General features: G+C 39.7%; 1 protein-coding gene and 1 long non-coding RNA gene across 4 annotated transcripts in view; one reads left to right on the plus strand and one right to left on the minus strand.

Moving 5' to 3' along the window:
- The window catches only part of LOC132597256 (uncharacterized), a 56083-nt gene extending 43760 nt beyond the window's left edge, over nt 1–12323 (plus strand). The window contains exons 5-6 of one of the 2 annotated variants that reach the window (XR_009563770.1): nt 11241–11487; nt 12194–12323. This is a non-coding gene — a long non-coding RNA (uncharacterized lncRNA). The remainder of the gene's footprint in view (nt 1–11240; nt 11488–12193) is intronic. The other variant, XR_009563768.1, reaches the window with a different exon arrangement.
- The window catches only part of SLC30A10 (solute carrier family 30 member 10), a 36661-nt gene continuing 25402 nt past the window's right edge, over nt 1398–12656 (minus strand). For both annotated transcript variants that reach the window (XM_060298319.1, XM_030868601.2), the window contains exons 3-4: nt 10903–11142; nt 1398–3197 (exon numbers count right to left, since the gene is read on the minus strand). In XM_060298319.1, the coding sequence (XP_060154302.1) occupies nt 2698–3197; nt 10903–11142 (740 nt within the window). In that variant the 3' untranslated portion in view covers nt 1398–2697. The remainder of the gene's footprint in view (nt 3198–10902; nt 11143–12656) is intronic.

Below are 12656 nucleotides of genomic sequence, written 5' to 3' on the forward strand. Positions count from 1 at the left end.
CACAGGAACGCAAAACTGAGTAGCAGTATTTTTGTAATCTCAGGAAAAAAAACAGTGTTGTTTAGGCACCACTGCCACTTTGCAGGGCCCATTCAAAGGAAAAAAGAAAATTTTTGTGTTTCCTTGGGAGAATTAAAATGCAGGACAACTAAAGGGAGAGCAAAACCCAAGTAAAAACACCATACAGCAGGCATCACAGTGCCTGAGTGGCAAATGCAAGCACCTAACCCGATAGAAAAATATTGCACTTAATTAGCTTGTTTGGACATTCTTAAACACACCAAGCCCAACTGTCTTCAAAAGGTACTATTTCACATTGACTGCACTCCATAATTTGGTATGTTCATAAAAGTCCATCGAGATAATTTTCTGAGGTTAGATTTAATTATGTTGGAATTAAGAGCCTTTTCCTTTCCAGAAAAATACTTTAGAGATTAATTAAAGAACATTATTTGGATGTAAACTAGTATGCATTCCTTTACCCAGCTGCACAAAAACTATAAAATTATAATTTTACCCTTTTAATAAAAGCAGAATGATATGAAATCAAATTAGACCTTCAAATCTGGAAGTGAGAGACATTTCTTCTTTGGCTCCAATCAGTGTATCTCAACCAACATTTATACAAGAGAATTTGGTCCACATTTTACTGTGGTGAGTTTCACAGAGAATCCTCTGTTTTGTGTGAGTACATGCCATGCTTTTAATATTAAAAGTAAAACTGTTGCCTTATATCTACCCCCATTTTAGCTATTAAGTACATACTATATAATACTATTTAGCTATTAAGTACATACTATATAATAGCTATAGTACATACTATATAATACTATTAAGTATATATGCTTAATAAACTCCTAGGGATAAAAACATATTTAGGCATTTTTCTATTTACCTGATTCATGGCCAATTTAAACTCGGATAATAAATTTTCAAGGAATAAAAATTTTCCTATTCTACTGATCACAGTTGCTTCTTTATTTCAGCCTTAGAATTTAAAAATAAGACACAGTTTTTTAAATGGTGTTTGTGTTGAAAAATGTGGGTGCTTTTTCTGTTCCCAATCCAGCATTTCTGATGAGAACTGTGAAGATTCTAAACTGCACAGACTCAATGCTTACAGCCTGAGGGATGATCTTTTTCAGTCAATTTTGCAACCCATCAAAAAAGATTCTAGGGCTTCCCTGGTGGCAGCAGTGGTTGAGAGTCCGCCTGCCGATGCAGGGGACACGGGTTCGTGCCCCAGTCCGGGAAGATCCCACATGCCGCGGAGCAGCTGGGCCCGTGAGCCATGGCCACTGAGCCTGTGCTCCGCAACGGAAGAGGCCACAACAGTGAGAGGCCCGGGTACCGCAAAAAAAAAAAAAAAAAAAAAAAAAAAAAAAAAAATTCTAGTTCTTTAGCGAGGCACCTCCTGTTTCCTTATACTTATTTTGAGACTGTTCTGGTGAAAATATTGCTGCCTAAACAGTTTGTTAATTTCATGTCAGATGTTTCTCCAGTACATGGAACGAAAATCAGATTCTAATAGATGTATGAACTTGATAATATGGGTCAAGAGACATAAAAGAAAAAGGTAAGCTCCTTGAAACACATTAAAGGCAGCAGTTTAATTAATTCTCATTTCTCCCTTGGACATACACTTTTCCATCAAATTACTAGTTGGCAACTATAGTAAATACCTTAAAATATGTCTAATTAAAGGAAAGTCAATCTAGCTTATCTTTTGGGCAAGAATGCATACTCAATGCCATATATTCTCCTATCCCGAGAATACTCATTTTCTCCTGGTAAATGCTACGTAGATCAATGTGATCATATAAAAGAAGACTGAAGGGAAATTTGGGCAAATAAGTAAATCATTAATAAGCAATAAATGAAAACAGTTCTAACTAGACTGACTCTAAAAGACAGTATATAGGTACTGTGTCATACTTAAAGGAGTAGAAATATTCCCACACTTCCAAGTGAAAAAAAAAGCATCTTATGTATTTGAACATTTGAAGCATCCTATAGCTGTAGTTCAGTTCACAGCAGAAAGTCTTTTTCTCTCTACCTCTCAAAATGAAGAAATCATCAAAATGCATTTTCTTCCTGCCTTTCCCCACCCCCAATAAACCTGACATCCTCTAATGTTCGGAGAATATTTTCTACCTTACTAGGTATTCGTTTTACGTTTATTCAAAAATTAGTCAAAGAAAAAAATTTCTGCAGTTATAGGACTACTTAACTTTCCTCTTTTATGATCTCCCAGTGGAATAGAAAAGAATATAGCTATTATGGTTCTTAAGTTTTTGTTTGATGTGCTTGGCTATGAGCTCACCTGAGAGTCAGCTAGCCGTTCTAAGCAATTCCAAACAAAAACTACTTTGAATCCTGTGTCCACAATTATTGAGTTCCAGCCTTCAATGTCCCTGATATGTATACTAGTGCATTTGCTTCGGAAAATAAATGTTCACACAAAACTGTTGAAGAGCAGCATGAAACACCCAGGATAATGTAAAAGGGTTCTCGGTCACACAAAAATTAACAGACAAGTTCAACTAACATCCCAAACAGCCAAAACCCTCATTGAACACAGAGTGTGTGCACACTGTGAGTGTGATCAGAGCCTATGACCCACAAATCTCTTCCCACAAGCCCAGCCAGTGGTTCCAAAGTGCCTCGCCTATACAGCTTACTGATGTGGGCACCAAACTAAAAATGTGTGCTGTTGACGTAACGTGAGTCCTCCTGAGATTTGCTAAGAGCTTGTCCATGGTCACTCAGACAACCTTCCAAAGATACTTCAAGAGCCACTTCTGCTGTTTGCCGTCTCCCAAGGCCATCACTCCGGGACAAGTCCAGTGGGGGACAGCCATTGTGCTCGGCACAGCCATTGACATGGGCCAGAGGCAGTGCCCCGGGGGGACAGCACAGCTGCTTGGTGCAGCCCTTGGAGATGCAGGGTGAGCTGCAGAGCAGCTGCAAGTCCTTCTGCCCCAGGGGCCCCTTCAGGTCCACCTTCTCAAACTGGATGGTCACATTGTGGATTCCCGTGTTGTGGAAGATTTCTCGAATTTTTATACTGGCATCCTGATCTCCCCCATCCTGCTGATACTTGATGTGCAGAGTGGCAATGATCTTCCCACTTATAAGTTCCCAGATGTGAACTTCATGGACACTGCTAATTCCGGGCACAGCAGAGAGTTTACTCACTAGAATAGGGGAGAGAAAACAATAGCCAAGGTGAAGGTTCCATTTGAAACATGGAACCACCACGGGAGGATAGGGTCCCCTTAAGCATTCTCACCAGAATGATGTAGTTACTAAGAACAACAGGAAGCAAAATAGCTGTACCGTATATGGCTACATCTTCCCATACATTTTCCCATAATCTTCTTCTTCCTCTCTGAATTCCTCTACCATACACTGTTAGCCCATAAAAGGCAATTCAAGGGGCTTCCCTGGTGGCGCAGTGGTTGAGAGTCCGCCTGCTGATGCAGGGGACACGGGTTTGTGCCCCGGTCCAGGAAGATCCCACATGCCACGGAGCGGCTTGGCCCGTGAGCCATGGCCGCTGAGCCTGCGTGTCCGGAGCCTGTGCTCCGCAACAGAAGAGGCCACAACAGTGAGAGGCCCGCGTACCACAAAAAAAAAAAAAAAAAAAAGCAATTCAAGAAAATAAATTTCATAACAATCCTCCCCACAAAATGCCCAGGGTGGTTGAGTTTACAAGGCATTCGACGCTCTGATGGACTGGCGTGGGAATATAAAGAAGGATGCCTTTTTTAAAGGGGATTTGGCAATGTGGATCAAAAACCTTAACCAGCAATTCTAACACTAGGAATTTAACTGAAACAAATGACCAAATATTTATGTACAAAACTGGTTTGGACAATGCTTTTTGTGTTAATGAAAAAAAATGGAAATCGTTAAATCAATTATGTGATAGAATATGATACAGCTGTGAAAAAGTAAGTTGCATATTTAAGGATATAAGAAAGTGTATATAATGTATTTTTAAGTGAAAAAGCAAATAGCTAGAATGCATATGTGGTATGATATTCTTTCCTCTTTTTTTTTTAACATCTTTACTGGAGTATAATTGCTTTACAGTGCTGTGTTAGTTTCTGCTGTATAACAAAGGGAATCAGCTATACGTATATATATCCCCATATCCCCTCCCTCTTGAGCCTCCCTCCCACTCTCCCTATCCCACCCCTCTAGGTAGTCACAAAGCATAGAGCTGATCTCCCTGTGCTATGCGGCTGCTTCCCACTAGCTATCTATTTTACATTTGGTAGCGTATATGTGTCCATGCCACTCTCTCACTTCATCCCAGCTTACCCTTCCCCCTCCCCGTGTCCTCAACTCCATTCTCTACATCTACATCTTTACTCCTGTCCTGCCCCTAGGTTCTTGAGAAATTTTTTTTTTTTTTAGATTCCATATATACGTGTTAGCATATAGTATTTGTTTCATTCTTTCTGACTTACTTCACTCTGTATGACAGAGTCTAGGTCCATCCACCTCATTACAAATAACTCAATTTAGTTTCTTTTTATGGCTGAGTAATATTCCATTGTACATATGTGCCACATCTTCTTTATCCATTCATCTGTCGATGGACACTTAGGTTGCTTCCATGTCCTGGCTATTGTAAATAGTGCTGCGATGAACATTGTGGTACCTGACTCTTTTTTTTTTTTTTTTTTTGTGGTATGCGGGCCTCTCACTGTTGTGGCCTCTCCCGTTGCGGAGCACAGGCTCCAGACGCCCAGGCTCAGCGGCCATGGCTCATGGGCCTAGCTGCTCCGTGGCATGTGGGATCTTCCCGGACCGGGGCACAAACCTGTGTCCCCTGCATCGGCAGGCGGGCTCTCAACCACTGCACCACCAGGGAAGCCAACATGACTCTTTTTGAATTATGGTTTTCTCAGGGTATATGCCCACTAGTGGGATTGCTGGGTCATATGGTTTTTAGTTTTTTGAGGAACCTCCAAACTGTTCTCCATAGTGGCTGTATCAATTTACATTCCCACCAACAGTGCAAGAGGGTTCCCTTTTCTCCACACCCTCTCCAGCATTTATTGTTTGCAGATTTTTTGATGATGGCCATTCTGACTGGTGTGAGGTGATACCTCATTGTAGTTTCTTTTTTTTTTTTTTTTTCCTGCGGTACGCGGGCCTCTCACTGTTGTGGCCTCTCCCGTTGTGGAGCATAGGCTCCATACGCGCAGGCTCAGCAGCCATGGCTCATGGGCCTAGCCACTCCGCGGCATGTGGGATCTTCCTGGACCGGGGCACGAACCCATGTCCCCTGCATTGGCAGGCGGACTCTCAACCACTGCGCCACCAGGCATTTCTCTAATGATTAATGATGTTGAGCATGTTTTCATGTGTTTGTTAGCAACGTGAATATCTTCTTTGGAGAATTGTCTATTTAGGTCTTCAGCCTATTGTTGGATTGGTTTGTTTTTTTTTTGATATTGAGCTGCATGAGCTGCTTATATATTTTTGAGATTAGTCCTTTGTCAGTTGCTCCATTTGCAAAGATTTTCTCCCATCTGAGGGTTGTCTTTTCCTCTCGTTTATGGTTTCCTTTGATGTGCAAAAGCTTTTAAGTTTCATTAGGTCCCATTTGTTTATTTTTGTTTCTATTTCCACTTCTCTAGGAGGTGGGTCAAAAAGGATCTTCCTGTGATTTATGCCATAGAGTGTTCTGCCTATGTTTTCCTCTAAGAGTTTGAGGGTGTCTGGTCTTACATTAAGGTCTTTAATCCATTTTGAATTTATTTTTGTGTATGGTGTTAGGGAGTGTTCTAATTTCATTCTTTAACATGTAGCTGTCCAGTTTTTCCAACACCACTTATTGAAGAGACTGTCTTTTCTCCATTGTATATTCTTGCCTCCTTTACCAAAGATAAGGAGACCATATGCACATGGGCTTATCTCTGGTCTTTCTACCCTGTTCCATTGATCTATATTTCTGTTTTTGTGCCAGTACCATACTGTCTTGTTTACTGTAGCTTTGTAGCATAGTCTGAAGTCAGGGAGCCTGATTCCTCCAGCTCTGTTTGTCTTTCTCAAGATTGCTTTGACTGTTCGGGGTCTTTTGTGTTTCCATAGAAATTGTGCAATTTTTTGTTCTAGTTCTGTGAAAAATGCCATTGGTAGTTTGATAGAGATTGCATTGATTCTGTAGATTGCTTTGGGTAGTAGAGCCATTTTCACAATGTTGATTCTTCCAATCCAAGAACATAGTATATCTCTCCATCTGTTTGTATCATCTTTAATTTCTTTCATCAGTGTCTTATAGTTTTCTGCATACAGGTCTTTTGTCTCCTTAGGTAGGTTTATATCTAGGTATTATATTCTTTTTGTTGCAATGGTAAATGGGAGTATGTCCTTAATTTCTCTTTCAGATTTTTCATCATTAGTGTATAGGAATGCTACACTACTTTTGTGCATTAATTTTGTATCCTGCTACTTTACCAAATTCATTGATTAGCTCTAGTAGTTTTTTGGTAGCATCTTTAGGATTCTCTCTATATAGCATCATGTCACCTGCAAACAGTGACAGTTTTACTTCTTCTCTTCTGATTTGGATTCCTTTTATTTCTTTTTCTTCTCTGATTGCTGTGGCTAAAACTTCCAAAACTATGTTGAATAATAGTGGTGAGGGTGGGCAGCCTTGCCTTGTTCCTGATCTTAGTGGAAATAGTTTCATTTTTTCATCACTGAGAACAGTTTCAAGTTCAGTGCTTGTGACTGGTCTGTTTATATTTTCTATTTCTTCCTGGTTCAGTCTTGGAAGTTTGTGCTTTTCTAAGAATTTGTCCATTTCTTCCAGGTTGTCCATTCTATTGGCACAGAGTTTCTTTTAGTAATCTCTCATGATCCTTTGTATTTCTGCAGCATCAGTTGTTACTTCTCCTTTTTCATTTCTAATTCTGTTGATTTGAGTCTTCTCCCTTTTTTTCTTGTTGAGTCTGGGTAATGGTTTATCAGTTTTCTTTATCTTCTCAAAGAACCTGGAAAAGGTTTTATTATTTAGTTTTTATTTTGTTTCATTGATCTTTGCTATTGTTTCCTTCATTTGTTTTTCCTTTATTTCTGATCTGATATTTATGATTTCTTTCCTTCTGCTAACTTTGGAGTTTTTTTGTTCTTCTTTCTCTAATTGCTTTAGGTGTAAGGTTAGATTGTTTATTTGAGATTTTTCTTTTTTCTTGAGGTAGGATTGTATTGCTATAAACTTCCCTGTTAGAACTGCTTTTGCTGCATCCTATAGGTTTTGGGTCGTCATGTTTTCATTCTCATTTGTTTCTAGGCATTTGTTGATTTCCTCTTTGATTTCTTCAGTGATCTCTTTGTTATTTAGTAGTGTATTGTTTAGCCTCCATGTGTTTGTTTTTTTTTACAGTTTTTTTCCTGTTATTGATATCTAGTCTCATAGCGTTGTGGTCGGAAAAGATACTTGATCGATTTCCATTTTTTTAAGTTTACCAAGGTTTCATTTGTAACCCAAGATATGATCTATCCTGGAGAATGTTCCATGAGCACTTGAGAAGAAAGTGTATTCTGTTGTTTTTGGATGGAGTGTCTTATAAATATCAATTAAGTTCATCTTGTATAATGTGTCATTTAAAGCTTGTGTTTCCTTATTTATTTTCATTTTGGATGATCTGTCCATTGGTGAAAATGGGGTGTTAAAGTCGCCTAGTATGATTGTGTTACTGTCAATTTCCCCTTTTATGGCTGTTAGCATTTGCCTTATGTATTGAAGTACTCCTATGTTGGGTGCATAAATATTCACAATTGTTATATCTTCTTCTTGGATTGATCCCTTGATCATTATGTAGTGTCCTTCTTTTTCTCTTGTAATAGTATTTATTTTAAAGTCTATTTTGTCTGATATGAGAACTGCTACTCCAGCTTTCTTTTGATTTCCATTTGCATGGAATATCTTTTTCCATCCACACACTTTCAGTCTGTGTGTGTCCCTTGGTCTGAAGTGAGTCTCTTGTAGACAGTATATATATGGGTCTTGTTTTTGTATCCATTCAGTCAGTGTATGTCTTTTGGTTGGAGCACTTAATCCATTTACATTTAAGGTAGTTATCGATATGTGTGTTCCTATTACCATTTTCTTTCTTTCTTTCTTTCTTTTTTTGCGGTATGCAGGCCTCTCACTGCTGTGGCCTCTCCCATTGCGGAGCACAGGCTTCAGACGTGCAGGCCCAGCGGCCATGGCTCATGGGCCCAGCCACTCCGTGGCATGTGGTATCTTCCCGGGCCAGGGCACGAACCCGTGTCCCCTGCATCGGCAGGTGGACTATCAGCCACTGCACCACCAGGGAAGCCCCTTATTACCATTTTCTTAATTGTTTGGGGTTTGTTATTGTAGGTGTTTTCCTTCTCCTGTGTTTCCTGTCTAGAGAAGTTCCTTTAGAATTTGTTGTAAAGCTGGTTTGGTAGTGTTGAATTCTCTTAGCTTTTGCTTGTCTGTAAAGGTTTTAATTTCTCTGTTGAATTTGAATGAGATCCTTGCTGGGTAGAGTAATCTTAGTTGTAGGTTTTTCCCTTCCATCACTTTAAATATGTTCTGCCACTCCCTTCTGGCTTGCAGAGTTTCTGCTGAAAGATCAGCTGTTAACCTTATGGGGATTCTCTTGTGTGTTATTTGTTGCTTCTCCCTTGCTGCTTTTAATATTTTTTCTTTGTATTTAATTTTTGATAGTTTGATATGTGTCTTGGTGTGTTTCTCCTTGGATTTTTCCTTCATGGAACTCTCTGCGCTTCCTGGACTTGACTGAATATTTCCTTTCCCATATTAGGGAATTTTTCAACTATAATCTCTTCAAATATTTTCTCAGTCCCTTTCTTTTTCTCTTCTTCTTCTGGGGCCCCTATAATTCAAATGTTGGTGCATTTAATGTTGTCCCAGAGGTCTCTGAGACTGTCCTCATTCTTTTCATTCTTTTTTCTTTATTCTGCTCTGTGGTCGTTATTTCCACTATTTTATCTTCCAGGTCACTTATCCGTTCTTCTGCCTCAGTTATTCTGCTATTGATTCCTTTTAGAGAATTTTTAATTTTATTTATTGTGTTGCTCACCATTGTTTATTTTCTCTTTAGTTCTTCTAGGTTCTTGTTAAATGTTTCTTGTATTTTTTTCATTCTATTTCCAAGATTTTGGATATCTTTACTATCTTTACTCTGAATTCTTTTTCAGGTAGACTGCCTATTTCCTCTTCATTTGTTTGGCCTGGTGGGTTTTTACTTTGCTCCTTCATCTGCTACGTGTTTCTCTGTCTTCTTATTTTGCTTATCTTTCTTTTTTTAAAAAAATGAAACATCATTGTATATATACACACACAAAAATGATTTTTTTAGATAGATTAAGTCTTGTTTTATTGAATGACTGACATAAAATATTAAGAGTGGTAATTTCTGGGTGGTAGGATTATGAGAGATTTCTGTTTTCTTATTTAGGCTCTTCTATATTTTCCATACTTTCTAAAATTAGTATGTATTTAGAAAGATGGTATTGAACAGCGATGATGAACAACCTGTAGCCAGCTAGAGTTTGAATCCCAGCTAATCATTTACTACCTGCATGACCTTGTAAAATTTACCCAGTCCCTCTGTGCCTCGGTTTCCCTATCTGTAAATTAGGAATGATAATGACAGTACCTCATAAGTTTATTTTAAGGATTAAAATGAGTTAATGTAAGTAGAGCATTTGGACAATATTACCTAGCATGTAATAAGTATCATAAGAGTGTTCCTATCGTTATTACACTCTAATTTTTTTAATATCTGCTTTTCAATATATCTATATTATTTTGTTAAAAGGCAATATAAGCCAATATATATCACAAGTTGCTTTGTATATGCTTCTTTTGTTTTTTCCATTGGCAAACAAGCCCCTGGAAGGAAAATGATGCGGTATATCTGCTCCTCGGAGCCTCTTTTACCTCCGTCGTCCTCTGCCTGCAGCACTGGGCAAAGAGTAGGCATGCAGGACAGTCACACTGTAAATCATGCCTGTAGGGGGAAAGGCTATCCGTGGCTTTTTAATATATTAAGACCTATCAAATCTAATTTCAGCTATTTGTCATGAAATAAGGTCTTCCAACTTTCAGCTGCATAGAGGGCCTGGGCTATAGTTCATGTTTACTGGCTCACTGATGAAGTAATCATAGATAGAATAATAGCAAATATTCATGAAAAATTTTTTTTCCTATAAAAACTTCATCTCCATTTAGAAACACTAGAACTAAAGTTGCACATTCAGTTTCTCACCAACATCTGGAGAGTTCCCATTCAGACATCCTATAAAGTCTATAAAAATGTTCTATCCTCAGATGCACATAAACTCAAGTGAGAGTTTGACCTTCTATTTGAGCAAAGCAAAGAAACAGATTCCACTACTGAATGAGTGAATTTAAATATGGTCCATTTTACTGTGTTATAGGACACACGGTGACTCGTGTGCCCACAAGAATCAGTTAACTAAAAAGCAGGATCTAGAATAGGAAGGAATGACTCATGTTTTCAGAATAGGGGGAATAAAAATCAAGTCCTGGACAGAGTGGCCTTATCTGAGTTAGAATAAATCTCTGACATGAAGGTAAATAAATAGCCCAGGAATAGGTATTGCCCAAGCAACACATTCTTAAAAATCTGCAGTAGAGTCAGAGAATGATGGGCTAAAAAGGACCTTTGGTTCTCGGAGCTGTGAGTCATCTTAGTAGCAGCAGTCATCTACAAAACATGTGAGGATGTCTCTATTGCGTTGTGATTAAAGTATTTCAGGATACAGAAATCAAACCCTGCTCTGAAATAATGCTGGCCCTTTGGCCTGAAGAACAGTCACTGGGCAGTGGTTCAAGATAAGAATTGCATGACTTACTCAGCTCTTCCATGTTGACGCCTTTGGGGACCATCTGCAGCAGAATGGCAGCAGTCTCCTTGATGAGTGGGAAGGCAGATGACAAAATAATGATGACCATGATGACAGTCAGGCTGGGGTCAATGTAGCACTGCCAGTTACATGGGTCCTCATGCTTCAGGGGAAGCACGTAGAATATGATGGCCGTAATCACCACAACCACCGACCCCAGGGCATCTCCCATCACATGTAAAAGTACCCCTGCGGGGAAGAAAGAAAGACCAATAAAGCCCACGTGACACTCACTGACTTGGCTTCCCAAGTCTATGAATACCTGTTGCTATTTGTTCTCTGTTCAGTTAGAACAGCAGGCTGGATTTGAAAGCAAAAAACAACGGCCACTGCTGCACAGAAAACAAAACCTCAGGCCACCGTCCCAGGACCCAGAGAACCTGGAACAGCCTAGGAAGATTCTGAGCTGCAGACACCTGCGGGAAGAGGGACTGTGCCAGTTCAAGGTGCCACATTGCTGCCACCTACCACCCATCAGAGGGCACAACGCTGGAAACAGACGCTATGCAAATGGTTTCTTTTTCTTTCAGACAGGTGTCTGTGATTTAATTGTTTCAAACATTTCTTTATTTTTGCGGGGGTGGGGTGGGGTTGGGTGCCATGTCACGTGGTTTGTGGGATCTTAGTTCCCCAACCAGGGATCGAACCCAGGCCCACGGCAGTAAAACCACAGGGTCTTATCCACTGGACCGCCAGGGAATTCCCAAACTTTTTTTTCCTAATTGAAGTATAGTTGATTTACAACGTTGTGTTAGTTTCTGGTGTACAGCAAAGTGATTCAGGTATACATATTCTTTGTCATATTCTTTTCCATTATGGTTTGTTACAGATAAATATAATATTTATATTTATTTATTGTCTTCCCTCTACCTTGATCCATTTTCCCCTTCCCTAAATGCATTTACCTACGTCTCACTTAGCCTGTGGTCACTTAAACTGCCTTTGGTTTAAGAGGTCCTCCACAGTGTCCAGAAACATTCCCACTAAATAAAGAGCCCTTTGTAACAATAAAATAACATTTAAATTCTACAGATAATAACAAAAATTGTGGATGCCTTTCTGTATCATGACCGAAAACTTCCACTTCGGAAGTTTTCGGTCATGATACAGAAAGCATGTAATTCTAAAGAAGGTCTAAGTGTCCAGGTGTTTGTTGGACACAGACTGAACTGGGAGTTAGTGAATGGAGCAGAGATTTGTTAGGATTATAAAGTATAAACACAAAGTTTTTTCTTTACAGAAAGCAACATCAGAATCTTTCTTTCCAAAGTATGGTTTGCAGACCAGAAGCACCAACATCACCTAGAAGCTTCTGAGAAAGGCAGAATCTCACGCTCCACCTCCAATCTATTGAATCGATTCTGCTTTTTTTTTTTTTTTTTTTTGCCGTACGGGGGCCTCTCACTGTTGTGGGCTCTCCCGCTGCAGAGCACAGGCTCCGGACGCGCAGGCTCAGCGGCCATGGCTCACGGGCCCAGCCTCTCCGCGGCATGTGGGATCTTCCTGGACCGGGGCACGAACCCGTGTGCCCTGCATCGGCAGGCGGACTCTCTACCACTGCACCACCAGGGAAGCCCCGATTCTGCATTTTAATAAGATCCCCAGGTGACTGAAATGCACATAAAAGTTTTCAAGGCGCTGCTCTAGAAGAAAGTATACGGATTAACCCTCCATGTATCCCAGATTCACTCAGTAGAATTAAT

Source organism: Globicephala melas, chromosome 1 (genome assembly GCF_963455315.2).
Source record: "Globicephala melas chromosome 1, mGloMel1.2, whole genome shotgun sequence".
Taxonomy (NCBI): Eukaryota; Metazoa; Chordata; class Mammalia; order Artiodactyla; family Delphinidae; genus Globicephala; species Globicephala melas.